This window comes from Saimiri boliviensis, chromosome 11 (assembly GCF_048565385.1).
Source record: "Saimiri boliviensis isolate mSaiBol1 chromosome 11, mSaiBol1.pri, whole genome shotgun sequence".
Lineage (NCBI taxonomy): Eukaryota > Metazoa > Chordata > Mammalia > Primates > Cebidae > Saimiri > Saimiri boliviensis.
The window spans coordinates 68,039,332-68,067,214 of NC_133459.1; the positions used below are offsets into that span (position 1 = coordinate 68,039,332).

A 27,883-nucleotide genomic window follows, 5' to 3' on the forward strand; every position below is an offset into this window, starting at 1 on the left:
AAGGATAGGAGGGGAAACTTTTACTCTCAAATATGCTAGAAAAAGCATATATGGGTAATCAGTTAAATGATAAAAGTCTTTAAACATTTGAGCACATTACTCTTGAGACTCTGATAGTGTATATATTATATTTATAAAGGAGTCTATTCTGGGATGCCTTATGTGGGGAAGAAAATGATACCATGCAATTGTTCTCGATAAGCAATATATGTGCTCTCTGGTGTTTGGCAAATCATTACACTATTTATTTAGAGTAAAACTCATTATATTGTCCTATTAAATACCTCACTTTCAACACTATTAATGTGTTATTTAATTGAAGTGTGATCACTAGGAATTCTCTCACTTTAAGACTACATTCCCTTTCTATGGAATCTACTTCTCCCCAGAGTTATGGTGTTAAAATAAACTGAGGATTGGTGACTCCTTCTGTTTCCATTAAAGAACATGATGGGGCAACAAAACCTAGGTTTTATTATTTCCTCCTGACACCTTTTCAGCTTGATGGTGGAATTTAAACTGTTTCTAATCTTTTCATTAGGAAATAAAATCAACAAATAATGCCTTATGTGTGTCACTGTCACTCCATGGGAGATGATAAAATTTAGAATCTGGTTATGTATGAAATAAAAGGAAGAATACTTCCCTACACTTTTGAAGTCTGTATTGGGCTCTGTCACATAAACTCATCAATTTTCCTAGAGGTGCAGCAGAGCTAAGTGATTAACCTGTCTTCCATGTCTCAGTAGACCCTTAAAAAATAAAATTAAAAGACCAAACTTAAATTGGCAACGAAGTGTTGTGAGTTCTTCATCACCTATGCCATCCTTCCTTGCAGCTTCAATATAAATTCCTTGAAAACAAGATTGAACCTTACGTTGTTTCTGGATCCACAATAGCCCTTATCGATGTGCAGGCATAGTGAGTGCTCAGTAGAGTGGTAGATTAATAAGAAAGGAAAAATTCATTTGTCAAGTATGAAGCAATGTTACTAAACAGTTCATTTCACATAAAATGACTCAATATATTTGTTGTTGAAGCAGAGAGAGAAAACAAGAGGAATTGAAGTGTCACTTAAATTAACTCATTTAGACTAAGTCAAATTCATTCCTCTGTCAACTCATTGTTGACCAAGGTCATAAGCACTCCTCAAAATTTTCACCAGATATATTTGTAAGGCAGAATCAGTGTATGACTGTCTCTATTGATTACCAATATTTGGCTTTTCACTGTACAATGCTACTAAAATAGGCAGTCTTGCAGGAGGCATTTTAACTATTCTTGCTGAGATTCCTAGTGAGCTCCTTGTTCCATTTAGTGGAGTGGTTAGAGGTAAAGCAAACCAATCTAGTCTGTTTGCTCTTTTGCTATTGTTTTTTTTTTTTTTTTCTCTGTGTCCATAAGATCTGACTGACCTGTACAATTTCTCCCAAATTTACTAACTCAGTAGCTATATGTATTTTTCTTCTAGGATACAATGTGTAGGCCTTCTGAAATCTCTCTATAATCTGCACCACATATGCAATTAGAGTATTGCCCCATTTGCCAAACATCCGTGAACTGTGCAGGTGTACACACAAACTAATTTTCAAAATAAAATTAGAGTTTATCCTTTATATATCAAATTTTTAATTTGGTTTTAATCACTGTGGACAGAAAATATCTTAACAATGTTTCTTATTGCATTACCATCTTTAAATGAGTATAATAAATTTAACTTAGCTATGTTGAGTTTATCACGGGTTTAGTATTGAACTTTCTTTTTAGTGTCTGTGACTGTTTGCCTCAACACAAAATAAGAACGGTAGACATGAAGATTTCTGGTGTCAGCTTTGCCATCTTTTCTGTCATCTTCTCTATAAATGATACCATCGGCTATAATCTCTTCAGGTTGACACCCTGACAATTATAAGTGGGCATCTCTTCTTATTTGTTCCTATAGCTATTGGTCAACTTGTGTATAAAGAATACAAAGACTATGAACTAAGCTTCCAGTGCTTCACATCAGTAAATGATTGAGAAATAAAGGACTTTATAACTTGAGCATAACATTAAAAAAGCCAGAAAATTGATACTATCTAAAATTTGTCCAGAAATAATTATAGAACAAATGCAGCTTACAATGACACATTAAGGATGCAACATAGTTGACCTTGACTGTGCTTTAAACTCAGAGTTCTAGAAAGTTAAGGTTGTTTGTATTTGACCTGAAAGCAAGTATGGAACAAATCTTTTAAATGCCCTATCGCCAGTCTTGTGTAGCTAAGACTTATATCACAAAGTAGTTTAAATCCTAGATTTTATGGAAGCAGTTTAACACAGATTAGTATGATAGCATGTGGAATAAGCTTGGCCTAGTTTCAAATCCTGGGTAGCCTCTGAGCCTCAGTTTCTTCATTAGTTAAATGAGAATATTAAATCACTTTACAAAATTATTGTACAGAGAAATAAGGTGTTTATTACAGTTTCTTAATACCCTCCGTTCTTTCTGTTGTTTAAGTTTAATCCAATTTATCAGATGTATTAATATTCGACTTGCTTTCTCAAAATTGAAAAATATAATTACAAAAAATTTATCACAACTAAAATATCAGATGTAGATACTGAAATCTTATAAACATGTTTTCTGTCTTTATTTCATATGAGATATATCACTGGGATTTTTATCTTTATTAGCATATATTTATATCACAGAATAAACCATTTGGGCTGATGATATGTGTAAAATTCAGAAAACATAAGCATTCAATATGGAGCATTCCTATTATATGTGTATTGATTTATACAAAAATAAGAAACAATTTTTATGCACTTGAGAGAACACTAAATCATTCATAATTTGGTGTTTGTAAAGAAATATGTTGTGTTTGTATGGCAAGTAATAGTTACCTTTTATATTTTCAAACAGAGAATTAGAATCCATAGTCTCTGTACTAAAATCCAGTGTTTCATCTCATATTTGTGAAGTGGTCTAGATCATTGCCTCAAGCTATTGATGTGAAACTATAATTGGATGCAATTTAGCAAGCAATGGCTGAGTTTCCATTGTTTTCCCAGCATTAACATAGGTACTGTCTGGAATATCAAGAAATTGAGTGTGAACTGACAAATCACTGACCCCAAATATCTGATTCCATTCTCCCATTTCCAGAACCCTCCTTATCTTCAACCATCTTTAACCCCATCAGAACCAACAATCCATCATATTGGCATCTTTTGATGCACCTCCACACAACATTGATGTTTTCCCTGCCTTCTTTACATGGTTCAAATTCTATAGTCAATTATCAAATTACTCCCTTATGGACCCCCTTGACAACCTTTCTTCTCTCTTATGTCACTGTGATTCCTCAGCAAAATTACAACCCTGACTGAATTCAACTCTCTATGTAGTGCTGAAAGTATATGGAAATAAGACTCAACCACATCAACTGAATAAATTCATGGTTGTGAATCTGAAGTACAGTCTTGAAGCTTACTAGTTATCATTTTCTACTTCCCTAATCCTCTGACTCTCCCTCTGTCCTAGTGACAATTTCATATCTTCTCATCTGGCTTCAAACCATCCATACCTCCTCTCCCATCATCATGGCTACTGATCCACTCCTCTGAGAAAACTAAAGCTTGCTTCAGAGAAGAAACGTGTCTCATTTTGTATTTGTGAATAGGGCAATTTTCCATTTTTTTAAATTAAACATACCATTTTGCCTACAAAACATAATACTTCACATACAATTACTTTAGAGTACAGTCCTTAATTGGTTGTTCAGCCTAGGTTTGAATATAACCTAAATATAATAAACTTGAGTCTTCAGGGAAATCAAAAGAAGTGAACTTGTGGGTTCCCTTAGAAGAGAGTTTATTATGAGACTGTGGTAGAAAGTTTTAGTGATATCTTAGCTGAAAAATAGAGATCCAGAGCTTGGACTGTGTGGCCTACAAATTCTTGACCCTGTTTAATCACAGGTCAGAATGTTTGGAATAAGATATATTGCCAAAGTAAGGCTATTTATTTCCCCATGTCTAGATGAATAAATGTAAAAATCAAAACAAAGTTATATCTTAGAAGATATGTCTATGTATAACAAATATATATAACATATATAATTAAATATATACATAAAAATTTCTTTATAAATTGAAAACTGTGTGTTTCCAAGGACCAGACAGAAGATTACAAAGGTTGATTAATAAAAGTGTGGCCCCTATTTCTCTAATGACAAATCTAACACTTTTAACAGGTGGTGGCATAATATATTTTTTTAAATATGGTGTTTTAAAAATTTTGTTGAATCCCATATATATCTATTCTCATGTATAAACACCCATTAGATATTTAAACAAACCTTCTACTCTTTGTGAATGTGTGGTTCTTCATTTAAAAAATGAAACTCATATTGCCTAATACATCTTCAGAATTATTGAAATAATTAAATGATTTTTTCACAGTGACAAAGTGAAGTATAGGTTACCTTATACTTGTTAACTAAAATTCTTATTCATAAACTAATTTTATCTAGAATTTATCAAGTACTTATTAAGGGCCAGACATGATACTCAGTGTTTTACATTCATACCATCAAATACTCAGAACAACTCTTTGTATTAGATAAAAAATGACTAATTCATTCAAATATCATAATGCCTGTCTAAGATTAAATGCTCAGTTAATTGTCAAAACTAGTACTTGGGTCACGTTTCCAACCTGTGCTTTTAATCACTATACTTTTAACTAATACTACTTCCCTGTGTTTGGGTTGAACTATTAGGTGAAGCTATGCTCAAAGAACTTTCCCTAAATTCTAGCACCCATATATTAATATACACAGTAAAGATCGACTGGCAACCTACTTTTCCAAATGTATTCCAACAAATTAAGCTAATTATGAAAACCTCAGCAAAAATGTTGCTGAGCATAAACTTTATCAACTCAGTAGCTGACACAACAACATACTCTTACTTTCTTGCCACATTTTGTTTTTCCTCTGTTGATTTCATTGCTTAGCTTTTTGTGCGTTTTTCATCAATCTAATCCAGAACTCTCCCTAAGCTGTGCAAATTTCCTGTCAATATGTTCAAACACATCAGGTGTTATATCACTTACATCTTATTGGACAAAAATTCTGTAGGAACTTTTTGACCTGAGGCAATCTAGACTGCTTGCTCTCCAGGCCTGCTGTGAGCCATTGCCTTATGACACCTTCACCATTATTCTGGGGATTCCCTTTGCCTCTCTTGTGTTGGACCATCTGATTCCTGGTTATCACATTTCTTCCTTAATATATCATTTTGGTGACAAACATCTACAGAAAGTCTTTGGAAAATGGTGTGTGTACAAAATAAAACTTTGGGAAACTTGAACATCTGAAAATATTTTCAAAAAAAAAACCTAGGAAGTTATTAGTTCCAATCAGACAGCTCATTTTAGCTCAGTTAACTTTAAAGACTTATTAGCTTTTCTCTTTATTATCCTCAGAAGATTGACTGTGTCTTCTTTTTTTTTTTTTTTGAGTATCCTTTGACTGGTTTAGTAAGGACAAGGCAACTTTTAAAAATTCTATCTGTGTTCTCAGGAAATGTCATTTATTTGGCAGGGATCCCAATGTGCAGCACAGCTTGCTCCCCCTTCACAGTCCCCAAAACTGCTAGTTTTGACACCAGGAAGTTCTTTCAATGACAGCCATTCATTTATCAAAATTATTCTTAACCTAGAGAATAGGGTTTTAAATATATACATATATATACCAAGAAGGTCTTCTCAGTCTGTTCAGGGTGCTATAACAAAATACTACAAACTCGGTGACTTATAAACAACAAACATTTATTTCTTACAGTTCTGGAGGCTGGAAAATACAATTTCAAGGCACTGGAATATCTGTCTGGTGAGGGCCTGTTTCTCCTAGACAGCACCTCAATTGACATAAGGCCTGTTGTGCCTTATTAAAAAGACTACTGGGAGCAGCCTTGCCCCTTCTGTTTCTTCACATTCAAATGTGGTGAATTTTGGCTTTTGGTGTTACATTCAAAAAAATCATTGCCAAGTCCAGTGTCAAGAAGCTTTACCCCTACATTTTATTCCAGAAGTTTTAAAGTTTCAGATCTTATATATGTTTTTAAAGTTTCAGGTCTTATATGTAAGTCTGTAATCCATTTGGGGTTGATTTTTGTGTATGATCTAAGATAAGGATCCAATTTCATTCTTCTGCCTGTGGGTTTCTAGTTTTCCCATTTGTTGAAGAGACTATCCCCATTGTGTTTTTTGGTACATTTGTCAACTATCAGTTGATTGGTATATGTGCAACTTTTTATCTGGGATCTCTAATGCATTCCATTGATCTATAAGTCTCTGTTTGTGCCAATATCAGCCTGTTTTGATTATAATAGCCTCTTAATATAATTTGAAATGAAGAAACGTGAGGCTTCCAGCTTGTTCTTCTTGCACAAAATTATTTTAGCTACTCAGGATCTTTTGTGATCTCATATAAATTTTAGGAGTATTTTTTCTATTTCTGTAGAAAAGTCATAGGGATTTTAACAGGAATTGCATTGAGTCTGTGAATTACTTTGGATAGCATGGAAGTTTAAACAACATTAATTATTTCACTCTGTGAATACATATCTTCCCACTTATTTTTGTCTTCATTTTTTTTCATCAATATTTTGAAGTTTTCAGTGATAGAGATTTTTCACCTCAGTTAAATTTATTTCTAAGTGTTGTATTCTTTCTCACACTATTGTAAGCAGTTGTTTTATTTCTTTTTCACATCATTTGTTGTGAGTCTATGGAAACAAAATTGAGTTTTAAATGTTAATTTTGTATCTTGTGCTCTACTAAATTTGCTTAATAGTTCTCATACTTTTTGGTGGATTGTTTAGGGTTTCCTATATATAAAATTCTAGCATCCACAAACGGACCATTCAATTTCCCTTTCTGACTTAGTTGCCTTTTATTTCTTTTTCTTGCCTAACCCTCTGGTTAGGACTTTCAGTACTATGTTAAATAGAAGTGACAAGAGTGATCATCCTTGTCATGTTCCTCATCTTAGATGAAAAGCTTTCAACTTTTCATTAATGTTATCTGTAGGTTTGTCATATTTTGTCATTATTTTGTTAAAGTAAATTTCTTTTATGCTTAATTTGTTGAGAGTTTCATTATGAAAGAATGTTGAATTTTGCCCATTCAGTATGATATTGGCTGTAAGTTTGTCATAAATAGCTCTTACCATTTTGAGATATGTTCCATCAATACTTGGTTTATTGATGGGGTGTTGAATTTTATTGAAGGCCTTTTCTACATCTATTGAGATAATCATGTGTTTTTTGTCATTTGTTCCATTTATGTGATGAATTACATATATTGATTTGCATATGTTGAACCAGCCTGGCATTCAAGGAATGAAGCCAACTTGATCACAGTAGATAAGCTTTTTGATGTCCTTCTGAATTTGGTTTGACAGTATTTTATTGAGGATTTTCGCATTGATGTTCATAAGGGATATTGGCCTGAAATTTTCTTTTTTTGTTTTGTCTCTGCCAGTGTTTGGTATCAGGATGATGCAGGCCTCATAAAATGAGTTAGGGAGGAGTCCCTCTTTTTCTACTTTTTGGAATAGTTTCAAAAGGAAAGGTACCAGGTCCTCTTTGAACCCCTCATAGAATATGGCTGTGAATCTGTCTGGTCCTGGGCTTTTCTTGGTTGGTAGGCTATTAATTACTCTCTCAATTTCAGAACTTTTTAATTGGTTTATTCAGAGATTCAACTTCTTCCTGGTTTAGTCCTGGGAGGGTGAATGTGTCCAGGAATTTATCCATTTATTCTAGATTTTCTAGTTTATTTGCATAAAGGTATTTATAGTATTCTCTGATGGTAGTTTGTATTTCTGTGGGATCAGTGGCAATCTCCCCTTTATCATTTTTTATTGTGTCTATTTGATTCTTCTTTCTTTTCTTCTTTATTATTTTGGCTAGCAGTCTATTTTGTTAATCTTTTCAAAAAAAAAACAGCTCCTGTATTCATTGATTTTTTTGAAGGCCTTTTCATGTCTCTATCTCCTTCAGTTCTGCTCTGATCTTAGTTATTTCTTGTCTTCTGCTAGCTTTTGAATTTGTTTGCTCTTGCTTCTCTAGTTCTTTCCATTGTAATGTTAGGGTGTGGATTTTAGATCTTTTCTGCTTTCTCCTGTGGGCATTTAGTGTATAAATTTCCCTGTAAATCCTGCTTTAGCTGTGTCCCAGAGATTCTGGTATGTTGTGTCTTTGTTCTCATTGATTTTAAAAAACTTATTTACTTCTGCCTTAATTTTGTTATTCTGCCAGTAGTCATTCAGGAGCAGGTTGTTTGGTTTCCATGTAGATGTGCAGTTTTGAATGAGTGTCTTAATCCTGAGTTCTAATTTGATTGCACTGTTGTTTGAGAGACTGTTTTGATTTCCCTTCTTTTGCATTTTCTGAGGAGTGTTTTACTCCCAATTATGTGGTCAACTTTAGAATGAGTGCTAGGTGGTGCTGAGAAGAATGTATATTCTGTTGATTTGGGGTGGAAAGTTCTGTAGATGTCTATTAGGCCCACATGATCCAGGGCTGAGTTCAAGTCCTGAATATCCTTGTTAATTTTCTACCCATTGATCTGTCTAATATTGACAATGGGGTGTTAAAGTCTCCTTCTATTATTGTATCAGAATCTAAGTCTCTTTGTAGGTCTCAAGGACTAGCCTTATGAATCTGGGTGCTCCTGTATTGGGTACATATGTATTTAGGATAATTAACTCTTCTTGTTGCATTGATCCCTTTACCATTATGCAATGCCTTTCTTTCTCTCTTTTGATCTTTGTTGGTTTGATGTCTGTTTTATCAGAGACTAGGATTGCAACCCCTGCTTTTATAATGCCTTCCATTTGCTTGGCAAATATTCCTCTATCCCTTTATTTTGAGCCTATGTGTGTCTTTGCACGTGAGATGGGTCTCCTTATAGCACACTGATGGCTCTTAACTCTTTATCCAATTTGCTAGTTTGTGTCTTTTGATTGAGGCATTTAGTCTGTATACATTCAAGGTTAATATTGTTCTTCATAAATTTGATCTGTCATTATGATGCTAACTGGTTGTCTGTCTGTTAGTTGATGCAGTTTCTTCATATTGTCAATGGTCTTTACAATTTACTATGTTTTTGTGGTGGCTGGTACTGATTTTTCCTTTCCATATTTAGTACTTCCTTCAGAAGCTCTTGTAAGGCAGGCCTGGTGGTTACAAGACCTCTCAGCAGTTGCTTGTCTGTAAAGGATTTTATTTCTCCTTCACTTATAAAGCTTAGTTTGGCTGGATATGAAATTCTGGGTTGAAAATTCTTTTCTTTAAGAATGTTGAATATTTACTTCCTCTCTCTTCTGGATTTTAGGGTTTCTGCAGAGAGATCTGCTGTTAGTCTGATGGGCTCCCTTTGTGGGTAATCCAACCTTTCTCCCTGACTGCCCTTAACATTTTTTCCTTCATTTCAACCTTGGTGAATCTGATCATTACATGTCTTGGGGTTGCTCTTCTTGAGGAGTATCTTTGTGGTATTTTCTGTATTTCCTGAATTTGAATGTTGGCCTTTCTTGCTAGATTGGGGAAGTTCTCCTGGATAAAATCCTGAAGTGTGTTTTGGTCCCATTCTCCCCATCACTTTCAGGTACACCAACCAAACATAGGTTTGGGCTTTTCACACAGTCCCATATTTCTTGGAGGCTTTGTTCATTCCTCATCATTCTTTTTTCTCTAATCTTGTCTTCATACTTTATTTCATTAAGTTGATCTTCAATATATGATATCCTTTCTTTGATTTGGCTATTGATACTTATTTCAATATAAAGTTCTTGTGCTGTGTTTTTCAGCTCCATCAGGTCATTTATGTTCTTCTCTAAACTGGTTATTCTAGCTAGCAATTCCTCTAACATTTTTTCAAGTTTCTTAGCTTCCTTGCATTGGGTTAGAACATGCTCCTTTAGTTCAGAGGAGTTTGTTATTAGCCCCTTCTGAAGTCTGCTTCTGTCAACTCGTCAAATTCATTCTCCATCCAGTTTTGTTCTCTTGCTGGTGAGGAGCTGTGATCCTTTGGAGGAGAAGAGGCATTCTAGTTTTTGGAAATTTCAGCCTTTTTGTGCTGGTTTTTCCTCATCTTTGTGGATTTATCTGTCTTTGGTCTTTGATATTGGTGACCTTTGGATGGGATTTCTGTGTGGACGTCCTTTTTGTTGGTGTTGATGCTATTGCTTTCTGTATGCTGGTTTTCCTTCTAACAGGCCCCTCTGCTGCAGGTCTGCTGGAGTTTGCTAGAGGTCCACTCCAGACCCTGTTTGCCTGGTTATCACCAGTGGAGGCTGCAGAACAGCAAAGATTGCTCCCTGTTCCTTCCTCTGGAATCTTCGTCCTAGAGGGGCACCTGCCGGATGCCAGCCAGAGCTCTCCTGTATGAAGTGTCTGTCAATCCCTGCTGGGAGGTGTCTCCCAGTCAGGAGGCATGGGGGTCAGGGACCTACTGAAGAGGCAGTCTATCCCTTAGCATTGCTTGAGCACTGTGCTGGGAGATCTGGTGCTCTCTTCAGAGCCAGCAGGCAGGAATGTTTAAGTCTGCTGAAGCTGTGCCTACAGCTGCCTCTTCTCCCAGATACTTTGTCCTAGGGAGATGGGAGTTTTATCTACAAGCCCTGACTGGAGCTGCTGCCTATCTTTCATAGATGTACTGCCTAGAAAGGAGGAATCTAGAGAGGCAGTCTGGCTACAGTGGCTTTGTTGAGCTGTGGTGGGCTCCACCCAGTTCAAACTTCCTGGGGGCTTTGTTTACACTGTGAGGGGAAAACCGTCTACTCAAGCTTCAATAATAGTGAATACCCCTCCCTGCACCAAGCTCAAGTGTCCCACATCAACTTCAGACTGCCCTATCCTGGCTGCAAGAATTTCAAGCCAGTGGATCTTAGCTTGCTGGGCTCCATGATGTTGGAATCTGCTGAGCTAGACCTCTTGGCTCCCTGGATTCGGCCCCCTTTCCAGGGGAGTGAACAGTTCAGTCTCACTATCATTCCAGGACTGCCACAGGGGTATTAAAAAAAACTCACTTAGCTAGCTCATGGTTTACCCAAATGGCAGCCCAGTTTTTTGCTTGAAACCCTTGGCCCTGGTGGCATGTCCCTCAAGGGAATCTCCTGATTTATGGGTTGCAAAGACTGTGGGAAAAACATACTTCTGGCCTTGAGTGTACTGTTCCTCAAGGCACAGTCCCTCAGGGGTTCCCATGGCTATAGAAGGGAGTTCCCCAACCGCTTGTGCTTCCAGTTGATGCAACACCCCACCCTGCTTCAGCTTGCCCTCCATGGGCTGTACCACTCTCTAACCAGTCTCAATGAGATGAACCAGGTACCTCAATTAGAAATGCAGAAATCACCCACCTTCTGCATTGATCTCTCTGGGAGCTGCAGACTAGAGCTGTTCCTATTTGGCCATCTTGCAAGCCACCCCTGAATTTTGATTTTTTTAGCCACTCAGTGACTCTGTGTCTTTTCATTGGATCATTTAGTCTATTTACATTTAAAATACTTATTAATAGATAAGGACTTACTATTGCCATTTTCTTGATTTTTTTCTGGTTGTTTTATAGTTTCTTTGTTCTTTCTTTTTGCTGTCTTTGTGAATTAATTTTATACAGTGATATGTTTTAAATTCTTTCTCATTATCATCTGTGTATCTACTATAGGTCTTTGCTTTGTGGTTACCATGAGGCTCACATAAAACATCTTGTAGTTATAACACTATTTTAAGCTGATAGTAACTTAACTTTGATCACTTACAAAAATTTCACGCACTTACCCCACATGCACACACATACATTTTAAGTATTTGATGTTACAGTCACTTTTTTTTATATTGTGTATCCACTAACAAATTATTTTAGCTACAGTTTTTTAAAACAACTTTGTTCTTTAACTTTTATACTAGAGTTAATATTGATTTTTACATCACCATTACAGTATTAAAGTATTCTGAATTTTAACTATATGTTTACTTTTACCAGTGAATTTTAAATTTTGTCCTATTTTTTCAGGTTACTATTTATCATCCTTTCATTTCAACTTGAAGAATTTCCTTTAGCAATTCTTGTAAGATAGGTCTAGTGGTGATGAACTCCCTCAGCTGTGGTTTGTCTGAGAATGTATTTATCTATCCTTCATTTCTGAAAACAGCATTGCCTTGGAAATATTCCTGGTTGGCAGGGGTTGTTTGTGGGGTTTTTTGTTTATTTTTTAGCACTTTGAACATAGTAACTCACTCTCTCTTCCTACAAGATTTTTTCTAAGAAATCTGCTGATAATCTAAGGGGGGGTTTCCTCAACTGTAATAAATCTCTCTTTTCTTGCTGCTTTCAAAATTCTTTTTTTTTTTTTTGTCTTTGATTTTTGACAATTTAATTATAATGTGTACCACTGAAAATCCCTTTGGGTTTAATCTGTTTAGAGACCTTTAAGCCTCATGTACCTAAATAAAACCAGATACTATATCTATTCTAAGATTAGGAAGTTATCAGCTATTATTTCTTTAAGTAAGATTTGTGTACTTTCCCTCTCTTCTTATTTTGGGATTTCTATAATACTTATTTTATTTCTCTTAATGGAACCCCATAAATCCCATAAACTTTCTTCATTCCTTTTCATTGTCTTCATTTTCCTACTCTGAATGGATAATCTTAAATGAGCTGTCTCCAAGTTAGCATTCTTTTTTTCCTGCTTGATCAAGTCTGCCATGGGAGTTCTATATTGCATTTTCCATTTCATTCATTGTATTCTTCAGCTCCATAATTTCTGGGATTTTTAAAAATGATTTCTGTCTCTTCATTTAACGTCTTGTTTTATTCATAGTTTTTTTGATTTTATTGAATTGTCCATCTGGGCCCTCTTGTAGCTTACTCAGCTTCCTTAAAATATTTATTTTGATGTTTCTGTCAAGCAATTAATGGAGCTCCATCTCTTTCAGATTGGTTACTAGAAAATTGTGTTGTTCTGGTGGTGACATATTTCCTTGTTTTGTTTGTATTCCTTGAAGTCTCGTGTTCTTGTCTTTGCATTTGAAGATGCTGTCACCTTCTTCAGTCTTTACTGTATTGCTTCGGGAGAGAAATACCTCACCAGTCAGCCAGATGAGGGATTCTGAGTCTCTGTCAGACTTTTGCTATGGATGTGCCTGCTTCACCTATTTTGTTTCCTCTTGGGCAGAATTTCTTAAAGTTGTTTGTCCTCTCTCAATCCCACAAAGCCAGGCTGGGTGCTGGGAGTCTCTCACTTGTTTTTTTTAGGCAACACTCTGAAATGCTCAAGTTTGTGTTGTAGCCAAGCATGTGAAAGGAGCTAGCTACAGCTATAGATGGGAGAAACTTTGGGTCAGTTATTGTGGTCCTCAAGTGAAGCATACTGAACAGCTCATGGGCAAACTTTCTGTTGGAGAATAGTAGAATATACAGCTCTTTGTTTAATTTTAAACCTTGGTTGCTGAGAGTCCCTACCTCTTCTCTCAGCTCCTAGCCTTTCCCAGCCACTCAGCCATATTGATTCCCTCAGCACTCTAAATGGGGCAAGAAAGAGGTACGCCTCTTAGACAATGTCTCACACAGTTGGAAAAGCCTCACTCACTACATTTTTACTTTCCCCTGTGGGGGCAATTGTAAGCTGAAGGAGTTTCTCCTGGCATTGAGCTCTGCAACCTTGAGGGAGAAGTGAAATGGGTAAAATGAAACTATTCTTTTTACTGTCTTCTGTGAATTTACTTTCATAAGTTCTGTTCTAATGATATTCTGGAATTTCTCAGCTGGACTCCCAAACTCCCACAAAAATATTCTCATCTGCAGATGCTTGCTAAAATCAGTAAACTGTGAGATGTTAGAAAACTCCTATTCTGCCATCTTGCTTATGTCACTCTGAAAATGTCCTTATTTCACCCTCATTTTTATAGTTGGGGAATAATAGTATGATGGTGTGTAGGATTTTAGTTGAAAATCATCTTCCTTCAGAAGTTGGATATATTTCTATGTAATTTTCTCATTCTAAATATTTTTTGAGAAGTCAAATGTCATCTAGATTTTGATCCTTTGTATGAAACCTGATTTTTCTCTCCTTTCTTAATCCTCAATACTCATTGAATGAGTGAGCTTTTCTTTTTTTATTTTTATTATTTTATTATACTTTAAGTTCTGGGGTGCAGATCGTACAGGATTGTTACATAGGTATGCACATGCCATGGTGGTTTGCTACATCCATCCCCCCATCATCTACATTAGGTATTTCTTCTAATGTTATCCCTTCCCAATCCCTCCCACCCCCTGCTATCCTTCCCCTAGCTTCCCTATCCTCAACAGGCCCCTGTGTGTGATGTTCCCCTCCCTGTGTCCATATGTTCTCATTGTTCACTCACTTAGGAATGAGAACATGTAGTGTTTGGTTTTCTGTTCTTGTGTCAGTTTGCTGAGAATGATGGTTTCCAACTTCATCCATGTCCCCGCAAAGGGCATAAACTCATCTTTTTTATTGCTACATAGTATTCCATGGTGTATATGTGCCAGCTTTTCTTTATCCAGTCTGTCATTGATGGGCATTTGGGATTTTTCCAAGTCTTTGCTATTGTAATCTGAAATAATCTTGTTCATTTTTTGGAATTACTGAAGCATTCTTGAATTGTTCCTTTAGTATTTTCTATCCTGTGTGTTCACAGTTTACTCTTCTTAGAACTTCTATTACTCAGATACTCTCTCAACTATTCTAAATTTATCTTTACTGCTTTTTTGCCTGATATTACCACATTTTCTAGAAGACTTCTTCACATTTATCATTTGATTCTTCTATAGAGTTTTTCTTTCAATCATTCTTCTAAGTTAGAACATCAATTTAAGAAAAAAGTCATGAAGTCTTTTTTCTCCCATTTTTGATGTCTGTAACCTTGGCACAATGTCTGGCACTTTTAAGTCTCAAGGAACAGCAGCTTTAAGAGTGTGTGTATATATTCACACACATACACATAGATTAATAAGGTATATATATTTTCACAGTATGTATTATATTCTTTCAGTACACTAATTCTTACCTTTTTCCTATGGTCTCTGAGGTAGACAAATTTTACACATTTATACCTAAATCCAAATCATTTTGATATGTTTTTCATTCTTTTTTTGACTTACATACTCTGATTTTTTTATTTCTAATAATTATAGATAACATTATTACAGCACTTTCTGCCAATTGCTTTTCTGTATAATCTCTTTTAATCCTCACTACACGCTATGATAAAACCATTCATATAATCACTATTTTTTAGAGTGAGAAACTAAGGCATTGGGAGTTTAAAGGACTTACCTAGGACTACCCAGCCAGAGGATATATAGCTAGGATTCCATCTTAAACCAACAGACTGTGCTCTGAATTATTTTAAATTTAAACTGTAAACAACATAATACAAAGTTTTAAACAAATATAGCACCATTTTTACCACAATAGGCAATTCCATTTTCAGTAGAAGATAAAGAGACATCATCTTTTCCTTAAAATTATATTTTAATTTACTTCTGCTTCCATGCCCTGCTTTACACATAATTTAAGTATATACCATTTTAAGGCAGGAACCTGTGGAGATAAGGCATTATGCATGCCAGCATGCAATGAGTCCAGATTGGAGAGTGAACAGAAAAAGCTAAACAGAGAAAATGAGAAGTTTATACTCCATTTGAAGATATTTAAAGTAAAGAATTTTATGGGAAAATGTTAAGGATGATTCATAAGTTAGATTATTAACCTGGCTGCCCTTTTTTTAGTGACTATTTAATGAAAGAAGTTCTAGGTATTATGGCCTTCCAAAAAAAAAGAAAGAAAAAGAAAACAAAGAAAGGAGAGAGAGTGAGAAAGAAAGAAAAAGAAAGAAAGAAAGAAAGAAAGAAAGAAAGAAAGAAAGAAAGAAAGAAAGAAAGAAAGAAACAGACTTTCTCATTAGATTCATACATAATGGAGCTCCAAAACTTTTGGGGGCTCTTATTTAGAAGTCAAAATAGTTCAGTAATAATTTTAGAACTGCATAATTTCTGGCAAAATTTTAAATAGAGAGAAATGGGGGGAGAAATGTCACCAACCTCCCTTTGGACCCCCATTTGGCAGTGGATAAGTAACCTGTCCTGGATTTGACTAGCCTCCTGCTGCTTCAAGGTCTCTAAAGTCTTGTGGACATGGTAGTCTAGATGAATGGAATCTAGAAAGGTGGAATGTTTTGTTTCTTGAGTATCCATCATCAAAAAGGTCAATTATATCCTGCCACAAAGTGTTCCTTATCCTTTTGTCAGATATGAAGTACTAGGAAAGGCTAGTTCTTTTTGGAAATTTTTACATCCTTGATAATAGTTTCACAAAATTAGAGAAAGTGGTACTGCAGGCATATCATATAGTAACAGCTTCTTATAGCTTCTTCTCTTCTAACTTCTGCAGGGTCTGCTACATTAATTCATTTGAATCAAGTAGTTGAAATGTCCCCCACATCTTTTATTCCTCTGACCTTCACATTTATGGATTAGGTTTGCAACTTCTGTATTTTCAGTTTCATAGAAAACTTTGTGTGTGTGTGTTGTTTTGTTTTGGATTTGGTTTTTGTCACATAGCCAATGGCACAGCTGTGACAGCAGATGAGCAATTCTCCAAGGGCAAATAGCCAGACTGGCTACCTCAGAGACTCCAGGGAGGACCCAAGGAAAGCTGCTTGACTCTTCACACTTTCAGGCAGATGCAGAGCTATACTCTGTACAGCCAATAAAAAAGAATTGTATAAAATTTACCAGAGCCCCATATTACTTTGGGAACATCTTTCAGTTTTGAATATGTTCTTAAGTATGTGTTCAACTTTCCTAACCTTATAATGATTATTGGAAGTAAAGATTTTATCTTGTTTTTTTTTAATATCTACTTGTTCTCCCTTCTCTCAGTAGTGGCACTATAACTTAATAATTTAAGCTATTTTTATTTATTTATGTTACTAAAGATCAAAGATTTATCTTAGGTCAAATATACAATTGTCCTCAATTTTATATCCAATTTTAAACTCATAAAATATTATTTAACATTCAGCCTTTATTAAAAATTATGTATATGTGTTCTCATTGTTGGGGAGGGGAGCATCACACACTGGAGTCTGTTGGGGGGAAATAGGGGAGGGACAGTGGGGGGATGGGGAGTTGGGGAGGGAAAACATGGGGAGTAATGTCAGATATAAGTGATGGAGAGGAAGGCAGCAAAACACATCACCATGTAGGTACCTGTGCAACAATCTTGCATGTTCTTCACATGTACCCCCAAAACCTAAAATGCAATAAAATATATTTTTAAATTATGTATATATGATTAATAATATTGATATGTTATTAAGTTTTTATTTCTACTTAAATGGTTATCCTAAATGGTGTTTACACTATGTACTGACTGATAGTTTTAATAATTATCTAAATATTAGAACTATAGTTTAAAGAACATTTGTTGAAACATTTTCATGTACTTTTTTTTCCACATTTTAGGTGTACAAGAATTTCCAGAAAACATAAAGTGCTGTAAGTGTTTAACAATTATTGAAGCCAGTGTCAATCCCATTTCTAAGTGAGTATGAGTGATTAAATTTTATTTGTATTTATGTTTCCATTCTATAATAATGTACCAAAATAGATGAAATACACATAATAATTTAAATTTAATTGTATCATTGACATAGCACTTAATAGAATGATGGAAAAAATTAATCATAATAGTTTGACAAAGATGATTTAAAATATTGCTGAGTAGCAATGAATACCCAATTTACAAAAGATGGTATTACTTTGAGGCAAACTTTGTCACCATTTTCCACAGCTCTCAGGTAACATTCCATAGGTAAGAGTTGAAACTAAGAAAAGAGTTATTAGTTATGGTCATGGTGAAAAATTAGCATCAAGTACCTGCCAGAAGTTCAAGATAGTGCAAATTTAAGATATTGACAAGTACATAAAAATAACCTATCATGTAGTTCAAGGAAATAAAGTAATGACCAGAAATGCAAAGTACTTGTATACTAGAGACTGTAGCAGAGTAAAGAGAAAACCCTAGGAGGAAAGGAGAATGGAAGACATGTATGATAAAGATGCTGTGATCAGAAAATAGGTATTCATAGTCCAAGATCTGTTAATTAAGAAATGCCATGGAAAAATGATACTAGGCAAGTGACCATGTTGGTGAATTGCATCTGTGGTGTAGTGACATAAGTCTGTGGAATTAAGTAGGTCAGGAAGCAATAAAATAAATTGACTGGAGAATTCATGAACCTGAATGTTAAAGTTACTTAATAATGGAAGTAAAAATAAAATCTAGAGAGGCTACTGACAGTTGCAATATTTAGAAGAGGTTGAAACAAGTCAATAGTATTGGATGGCAATTAATGAGCTTCAGAGTAAGACTGGCATTTTCATTATACAAAGCTGACAGTAGGATTTGAGAAAAATTCCTCAATTGTTTGATGAAGTGTAGGAGGCTGGGGGAAACTGAAGCCCATTGGAAAGACATTTAATGGATGGAGTGTTTTTAGAAGAAGACATAAATAAATTATCAAAGGGAAATTGATGGGAAATTTTATACCAATAGAGCTGAGGAGAGAGAGTAGTGAAAGTGGTTCTCTATGGGTGATGGGAAGAGTCTCGAGATGAGGAGTGGAATAGAATGTAAAAGAATGAGGTGGAAGTTAAGATGGAGATCTTTACAGTCAATGGTTTGTGAAATAATCTGAGGCCTTTTGTATGAAATGTAAAACATCAAGCAATAAAAAGTGCTTAAAAATTAGTTTTTCTCCCCAAAAAGTAAATAGGGAAGTAAAAAAATAGAAAACAAAACCCTAAAAAGCTTTTCCCAAAACTCTTAAACCAAAATGCAATCTCGACATCTCAATGAAATAGGTGTTACTAATTTCTCCCACCAGGATTACAACCATGTCCTTGACTTGATTCAAAACAATCCAGTGTTGATAAATTGCTTTTTTCCCTCAGTATTTAATTCTAATAGCTCATCTTATTTAGGAATCATGGTAGGTCTTTGGGAGTAGAAGCCAGATGATAAATTACATCTTTGAGAAATTTCAAGTCTATGGTCATTACTGGATATGTCTAATTCCTTCATATGTTTCCCTGTTTAAAAGATAAATAAATATGACCTATTTCAGCAAAAATGCATAACACTATAAACATTAAGCAGTTTTGAAATTCATAAAAATTATGAAAAGTAAATATAAATTGTTTGTCAAATTTTAAAGTCAGATTTTTAAAGATGTTATCTACATACAATAAAATTCACCCTGGCACGGTTTCTTACACCTGTAATCCCAACACTTTGGGAGGCCAAGGCAGGAGGATTGCATGAGTTCAAGACTGGCCCTAGCAACATAGTGAAACCCTGTCCCTACAAAAAATGCAAAATATTAGCCTGGTGTGGTGGCATGCACCTGTAGTCCCAGCTACTTGAGAGACTAAGGTGGGAGAGTTACTTTAGCCTGGAATGACAAGGCTATAGTGAGCCATGATCATGCCCCTGCACTCCAGCCTGAGCAGCAGAGTGAGAACCTGTCTCAAAAAAATAAAATTAGTTCTATTTAGGCATATGGTTCAATGAATATTAACAAATGTATATAGTCATGTGACCATCTCCATAGTCAAGATATAGACTATTGCATCACCTCAAAAATTTCCCTTAGCCCAGTCATCCACTGATGATTTCTAACCTCATTGTTTTGTCTTTTTCCAAATGACAAATAAATGATATCATATTTTTGTGTCTGACTTCTTTTACTTAATGATTTTGAAATTAATTTGCAATTTTTGAATAATCGATATATCATTCCCCTTTATTGCCAGGGAGTATTCCATTGTATGGATATAACATTATCTGTGTATCTATTTATCAGTTGATAGGCATTTGGGTTGTTTCCAGTATTTGGCTAGTATAAATAAAGCTAGCATAAACTACACACAAGTATTTGTGTTAGCATATATTTTCATTTCTCTTGGGTGAACCCCTGGGAGTAGTTTTCTGACTAGTACGTATATGTATGTTTAACCTGATAAGAAGCTTCCAAACCGCTTTCCCAAAGCTATTCAATTGTGTGTTTCTACCAGTTCAGTTGTTCAGAGTTCAGTTGCCTCATCTTTGCCAAAATTTGGTTCTGTCAGTTTTTCATTATTTTCCATTTTAGGCAGTGTAGTAGAAATGTCATTTCAATGTGGTTTTTGTTTATATTTCTAAAGTCTAATTAGCATCTTTTCATGTACTTATTTATAATCTGTATTGCTTCTTTGGTAAAAATTCAAATTTTTTGTTCATTTTTATTGGCTTGCCTTTTTATAATTGAATTGTAAGAATTATGTTTATATTCTGGACCTTTAGAAGATATTTGTAAGCTAAGATCTGCTCTTATTCTATGGCTGATCTCTTTATTTTCTCTTTCTTTCTTTCTTAATTTTTTTTTCTTTTTTTGAGACAGAGTCTCACTCTTGTTGCCCAGACTGGAACGCAGTGGTGCAATCTCGGCTCACCACAACCTCGCCTACTGGGTTCAAGTGATTCTCCTGCCTCAGCCTCCCTAGTAGATGGGATTACAGGCATGCACTAACATGCCTGGCTAATTTTGCATTTTTAGTAGAGATGGGGTTTCTCCATATTGGTCAGTCTGGTCTCGAACTCCCAACTTCAGGTGACCCACCCACCTCAACCTCCCAAAGTGCTGGTATTACAGGCATGAGCCACCACTCCCAGACCGATCTCTTTATTTTCTAAGTAGTACCTTTCAAAGAGTAGGTTTTGAATTTAATGAGTTTCTTTTTAATAACTTTATATGGTTTGTGCTGTTCTTTCTTATCTATGAGATCTTTGCTAAATTTATAGCAATAGTAATTTCCCCTGTGCCTTCCTCTGAAATTCTTATAGTTTAGGTTTTACAGTTATGTATATGATCCATTTAAAGTTGATTTTTTACACGTTGTTGTAAAACAATTGATCACATATAGTTTATTTCTGGATTTTTGATTTTTGTTAATCTGCGCATTTGTCTTTACACCAATTCTCTACTGTCTTAATTACTGTAGCTTTATAAAATAGTAAGTCATGAAATCAGGGAATATGAGTCCTTCAACTTTGTTCTTCATCAAAATTGTTTGGGCTAGTATGTTTTACTCTTCCATGTAAATTTTATAATTAGCTTGCTAATTTATACAAAAAATATACAAGTCTGCTGGAATTAAGATATGGATTGCATTAAATCAATAGATCAAACTGGGTAGAATTTAACATCTCAAAAATATTGAATATTCTCATCCCTGAGCATAGTTTAGCTCCATACTTATTTAGATATTTTCAATTTTATCAATGTTTTATAGATTTCAGCATACAAATTTTGTTCATTTTATTTTAAGTGTTTTATGGTTTTTGTGCTATTGCAAATGATTTTTTATTATTCCAATTTTTTACTGCCAGCATGTACAAATACAATTGATTTTCAATATTTATCTGATCTTCTACTAAACTCACTTAGTAATTCCATTAAATTGCATGTGTGGATTTAGGGGAAATTTTCTGTGTAGAATATCATGTTACCTGTGAATAAGACAGTTTTATTTCATCATTTTTTATTGACATGCCATTTCTTTGTTTGTTTTTCTTACCTAATGGTCTTGGCTAAGACCTTCTTTACATGTTGAGCATCAGAGGTGAAAGCAGGCATCATTGCCTTGTTCCCAACCTTAGAGAGAAAGCATTTAGAGTTTCACCATTATGTGTAATTTTTACTTGTTTTTTAAATATATGCTATTTATCAGATTGAAAAAAATTCCAGTAACCTGCCATTCACTTCCCTTTGAGCTCTCACTAGCAGGGCCCTCAAAGTTGAGATTTCTTCTAATAGTCTTTTCAAGAAAATGTATGCTTTATCATGTTTTTTAATATTCTCCAGTCTGTGACTGACTACTGAGTGCTTCCAAAGCCACTATACATTTTTAGAAATTAGTTACAGCAGAACCCTAATTCTAAGCACCAAAAATATTTTATTAATTTTCTAATGCTCTATAACAAATCTCCACAAATGTAGCAGCTTAAAACAATACATATTATTTATTTCTCAACATCTGTGGGTCAGGAATTTTGGGTATGGCTTATCTGGGTCCCCTGCTTCAAAGTTTCACCAGGCTGCACTTTTTGCTGGCTGTTAGCTGGAGACCACGCATGGGACCTGGAGACTGTATTTAGTTCCCTGCCATGTAATTCTCCCCCAAGGTAGCTTTGAGTCTCTTAGCCTGACGGAGTTATATAATTTAGTTGTGGGAGTGACATTCCATCATATTTGCCACATTCTGTTGATTAGTAGCAAGTCACAGGTCCTGCCAACACTTGAAGAAGATTATACAGGGGCATGAACATCAGGAGGAGAGGATCATGGGATGGGAGTAGGGGGTCATTTGGAATGTGTCTTCCACACATCTGATATTTGGTTTACTGAGGGTATTACCAATGGATGTTGAATTTTTTATAACACCTGTTTATATCGTTTGTCTTCTTTACTTTGAACCTATGGTGACTCACACTGATTGATTTTTGACTGTCATACAATTTTGCATTCCAGGGATCATGCCTACCTGATTAGGAAGTATTACTCTTTTTTCTGTATTACTGGCTCTGATTTGCTAATATTTTTGAAAGATTTTCCTATCTATACTCACGGAGCCTGTTAGTCTGGTTTCTTATCTTGTAATTTCTTTGTCTGCTTTTGCTATCTGGGTAAAACTGGCTTCATAAAATGAGTTGAGAAATGTTATTTTCTATTTTCTATGAGTCTACTTAGAATTGGTGTTTATTTTTAATATTTGTAGAATATGCAAGGGCAACCATGTAAGCCTGGAGATTGTTTCCTTAATAACTATACGACTATTCCAACTACCAGTTTCTTCTTGAGTTATCTTCGGTAGTTGTGTTTTTCAGAACTTTGTACATTTCATATGTTTTCAAATATTAGCATATTGTTCTTCATAGAATTTATTGATTTATTGATCCTTTAATATCCGTAGGTTCTCTAGTGATACCCTTTCATTCATTTCTGGTACTGGGAATTTGTGTCTTCTTTCTTTTTTTGCTTAATCAGTCTGACTAGAGATTTATCAGTATTGTTGATCTTCACACAAAAAAAGATTTTGGTTTCATTGATTTTGTGTGTGTGTGTTGCCTTTTTGTTATTTTCTTTGTACTAAGAAATATATAAAGTATTAAGTAATGTAAATCCTGTAATATAAAAGTTATAATTTTGAGTGTTATCATTTTAGTTTTACTTTTACATGTGAACTTTGTACTATAAGCTAGACACCTTAAACAAGTTATTGGTGAAAATTATCACAATGAAAATTGAAAACAACTCCTCAATGGGAAGATCAACAACTAACATTTATTGAGAACCCACTATGTCTTCAACTTTTAGATACATTATTTTAATTTTTACAGCCACCTCATTATGTAGATAAATATTACTACCTTTTTATAGATAGAAATGCATGAAGCCAGTATTTAAATTCTTAAGTTTCTTTCACTGTATTTCACCATATCCGATAATGTATTTTTATTTGCTATAGGATACATTCTCAAAAATTTAAAACATTCTTAATGCTCAACAATGAAGAAGTTACTAGCAAATTACAGTACATCTATGGGTGAATATGGAAGTTATAAATAGGGTGACCAAGTGTCTCTGTTTGCCCAAATCATCCCTGTTTACTGTTCTTGAATTGGCATATTTATTAATAGCTGCCTTTTAACTCCGACAAGTGTCCTAGTTTGAATTATAAATTATGTATTCATTCAATTTACATAGCAAAATTGAAAGATAATTACACATTAAAGGGAGAAATAATGATACAAGTTTGCAGTGATGTTAAAACAATTAATAGATTAGAAAGAAATAAATGGAATGACCATCATGGTTTGTGCCAAAGAAGGTAAATTATGAGTTATACTTTTCTCTTTATTTTCCAATGTTCTCTAACATTATTATGTTAGTTTTATAATTTTAAGCTGTATAAATGAAGAGTTTTTAACATAAAATGTCTTTTCATCTAGAGTAGAAATTTTTACATTGTGTTCTTATTCACAACATATAAAACCTATAATTTTATATGGCTTAACTGTTCTATTAGAGGTCAGATGCCTATAATATGTTTTCCTTAAACTTCTATAAAGTAAATGCAGTCAGAAAAGAAAAAAAATGTTGAAATAAGGGTGATTGAAGTTAATCTTAATTTGCCTATTTCTAATAATAAAAAATTAGCAATTATGAAAGTATTTAAAATAGTATTCCAGTTAATTTTTTTTAAACATCAAAATAAAATTATAAAATGTATACTAAAGAAAAGTAGTAAAATTACTTTTATTTGCTGATTCTTACTATGGGATAAGCAATCGTTTAATCATTTGGAGTACATCTGAGCAGCAGATGTTAATATTATCATTTTACAAATAAGGATATCAACTATTGCGAAGTTAAGTAATTGTAAAGGTCACATGAAAATAATTTGAAGACCTGTGATTCAAAGCAAGGTCTTCTGACATCAATATGTGTGCCCAACTGCGAAACTATATGGATGTCTGGGTCTATTGTTCTTTCTTTCTTGTAGCTTTTTTTGTTGTTGTTGATCTATATAGATGTACATTTGGGGTGGGCACATGTAATAATTTGATACATTTATGTAATCAAATCAGGGTAATTGGGATATTCATCACTTTAGATATTTATCATTTCTTTACACTAGGAACATTCTGATTATTCTCTTCTGGCTATTTTGAAAGGAAAACTTAATTAATGTTAACTCTAGTAACCCTCCTGATCTATCAAACACCAGATCTAATTTCTTCTATGTTACTATGTAATTGTACATACCACTTTTAATTTCAGCAATTAATAAAAAGAAGATATTTACTTAGTAGAGTGAAGTATTTGCCAATTTATAAAGCATGTATATTCTTTGAATTTTTAAATAAATCAGTCAAATGTGAAAAACTACCAAGCTATTTTAGGATAGTAAAATCATTTCATTATTGAGCGTTTCTTACTTAAAGTCAAATATTGGATTTCACTGAATACTTAGGAGGAAAATAAAGACAACCTGTCATTGTCATCTTCATCAGGTGTATCCAACTTGCTATAAAATATTGTTTTCTCACAATTCCTCATACATTTTTCTGGAAGTAATTATATTGACAAATCAGGCCCTTGTCTCTATTAGAAGCTAAAAAATGTACCATAAAATTAGTGATAAGGTTGAATATCCTTTTAGGCAGACTTGTTGACTGTATATATATATATATATATATATATATATATATATATATATATGATTTTTCAAATAACATTGAATCCATTTTTCATTATATGTTGTTTTCAAAGTACAATAATAGACAGTTTAAGAAATTTCAAAAATTCTTTATCCCCAAATAATTTATAATTTTTCCAGGAATAGAAAATCTCCAATACTAGTACAAAGCATAACTGTATATTTGATTAAATCTATGAACAGAATCCTATAAGGAAAATAAAGAAGACATTAATTTTGAATCTAAGTGCAGAGTAACCATTCAATAAATTCATGTTGAAGTGAACTGAAATAAAACGTAGATGTCATTAAATAAGACATACTATGTAGTTATATTCTTAACTCTGCATTTTTAAGAAGAAATGTTCGATAGAAAATGTCAATACATCTTTGTTTACAATGAAGCTGAAAAACTGACCTATTTTGCATGCTGATTTTTCATATACCCTATTTTTGGTGATCCAATTTTGTAACCGGAATTTGCAAAATGTGGTCAATTCTTAAACTCGAAATCAAAATGTTCTATGTAATAAGCAAAATTCTTCTTCTAGGGTATAATCATTATCAAAGACGAAGCAAAAAAAGAAGTATATTTTTAATCAAAGTAATAGTACAATACCATTTATTACATACATATGGAGAATAGTGGACTGAGAGAAGTTGGATAGTTCTGATATATAGGAAAAATGTTTGTCCTCACAAATAGAAAATTAGTATTTTTAAAGCCTTTTTTGTTACTTAGTAGTGATGCTGTTAAATTATTAGATTAATGGTTTTAATATTCATCTAATTTTATATGTATTATGTTGATCATCTTTTTTGAAGAGCCAAATGTAACTAGTTGTTTGGATTTACAAGACATCAAAGATAATAGTTATTTCCAATTGAAATTATTTTACATTTGTGCCTTCATCATAACAAATGTCATGCTATCAGGATGTGAGTTCTAATACATTACAACAAAGGAAAACACACAGAAAATTAATGACCTACCATATATCTTTTTTCATTTCTATAACATCAAGTTCAAAACTTTGAGTTGAGCATTTAAGTAAACCTTGTCCTCTCCGATATTCTTAAATATTAACTCCTGATACATACATACATAAAGTATTTGCTCTAGAACTCATCTCTTTGCTACACATCTCAAGTATCTTCTTACCTCTACATTATAAAAACCCTCATTTTCCACTTGCCTCCCTTCTCTTTCTTTTCTACTTTCATAAATTCTATGTCTCTTAAAAGCAAATTTATGGAAACATCCTCTATGAAGTCATACCCACACAATTCAACTCGAAAATACAAACTAGAACAGTATATTTACAGCAAAAATAACCAATATCAGATTAATATACAGTAAGTTTTCACTTAACATCATTGATAAGTTGTTGAAAACTGCAACTTTAAGTGAAAAGACATACAACAGGTCCGCAAATAACGTTGTTTCCTTCAATATTGTTTCATTATAATGTTGCAGAGAAAAGAAAAAATTGTTTCGTTATACATAGTTTCGCTTAAAGTTGCTGTTTTCCAAGAACCTATCAATGGCATTGAGGACTTATTAGTGAGAATGTGTAAAGAATTGCCATAAATTACTATAAAAATATAAATGTGTGTGTTTTAGATTACTCAGAAGCAGATGTTTAGAAAAGAATATAAGTAGTGTATTTAGGAGATAAGCCCAGGAAATAGTTGTTGAGGGTGTTTTTTCAAACAGTTTTTCAAATTGGCCATTGAACTTTAGATTTCTGTGGAACTCTGGCTAACAGTGTAAAACACATACCAGAGTTGTCAAACACAATGGGAGAGAGAGCAGAGGTATTTATATTCCTACTGGTCATTAGGTGAGTACTGTCTCTGAAAGGGACATTAATTCCATGGAACTTGGGCTATCATGTACACAAACAGAGCAGGCTCCAGCAGCTGAAGAAAGCCTTCAAACAGGGGAAAGGAGCAGGCAATCATGATTTGTTTCAGTGTACACAAAAATGATAAAGGCAGGGAGTTCTGGGTGGGGCACGAGTCGAAAAATAGGTAAAATAAGTAAACATGTATGTCACAGAAAAGGAAACAAAAATTTCTATTAAACTTATATTCCTAACTAATCAGGGAAATGATGATTATTGATATTTTATATTTACTAAAACTGGCAAAAATGAGAAAAGCTAACAAAGCCAAGGGTTAGGAAGGACATGGAAAAAGTTCTTATGTGCTGATGGTTTCATTATAAATAGATAGAACTACTTTGAATAAAATTTGGCTACATCTAGTAAACATAGACCTATATTTCCTATGACCAATGAAGTCACTTCTAAGTATATAACTTAAGTAATCTTTTGTAAGTGTACACTATATGTTCAAATATATTCACAGTAGCCAGTATTTATAATAGCAAAGCAAAAAACTAGAAACAACTGTAATGTTCATTAGAAGGAAAACAGTGAATTGTATATTCATACAATGGAATACTGTGTTATTATGGCCAAT

General features: G+C 33.9%; 1 protein-coding gene across 11 annotated transcripts in view; it reads left to right on the plus strand.

Moving 5' to 3' along the window:
* LRRC7 (leucine rich repeat containing 7) overlaps nucleotides 1-27,883 on the plus strand; it is a 565,757-nt gene that overhangs the window by 251,983 nt on the left and 285,891 nt on the right. For all 11 annotated transcript variants that reach the window (XM_039474488.2, XM_074381010.1, XM_074381009.1 and 8 more), the window contains one exon: nucleotides 17,558-17,636. In XM_039474488.2, the coding sequence (XP_039330422.1) occupies nucleotides 17,558-17,636 (79 nt within the window). The remainder of the gene's footprint in view (nucleotides 1-17,557; nucleotides 17,637-27,883) is intronic.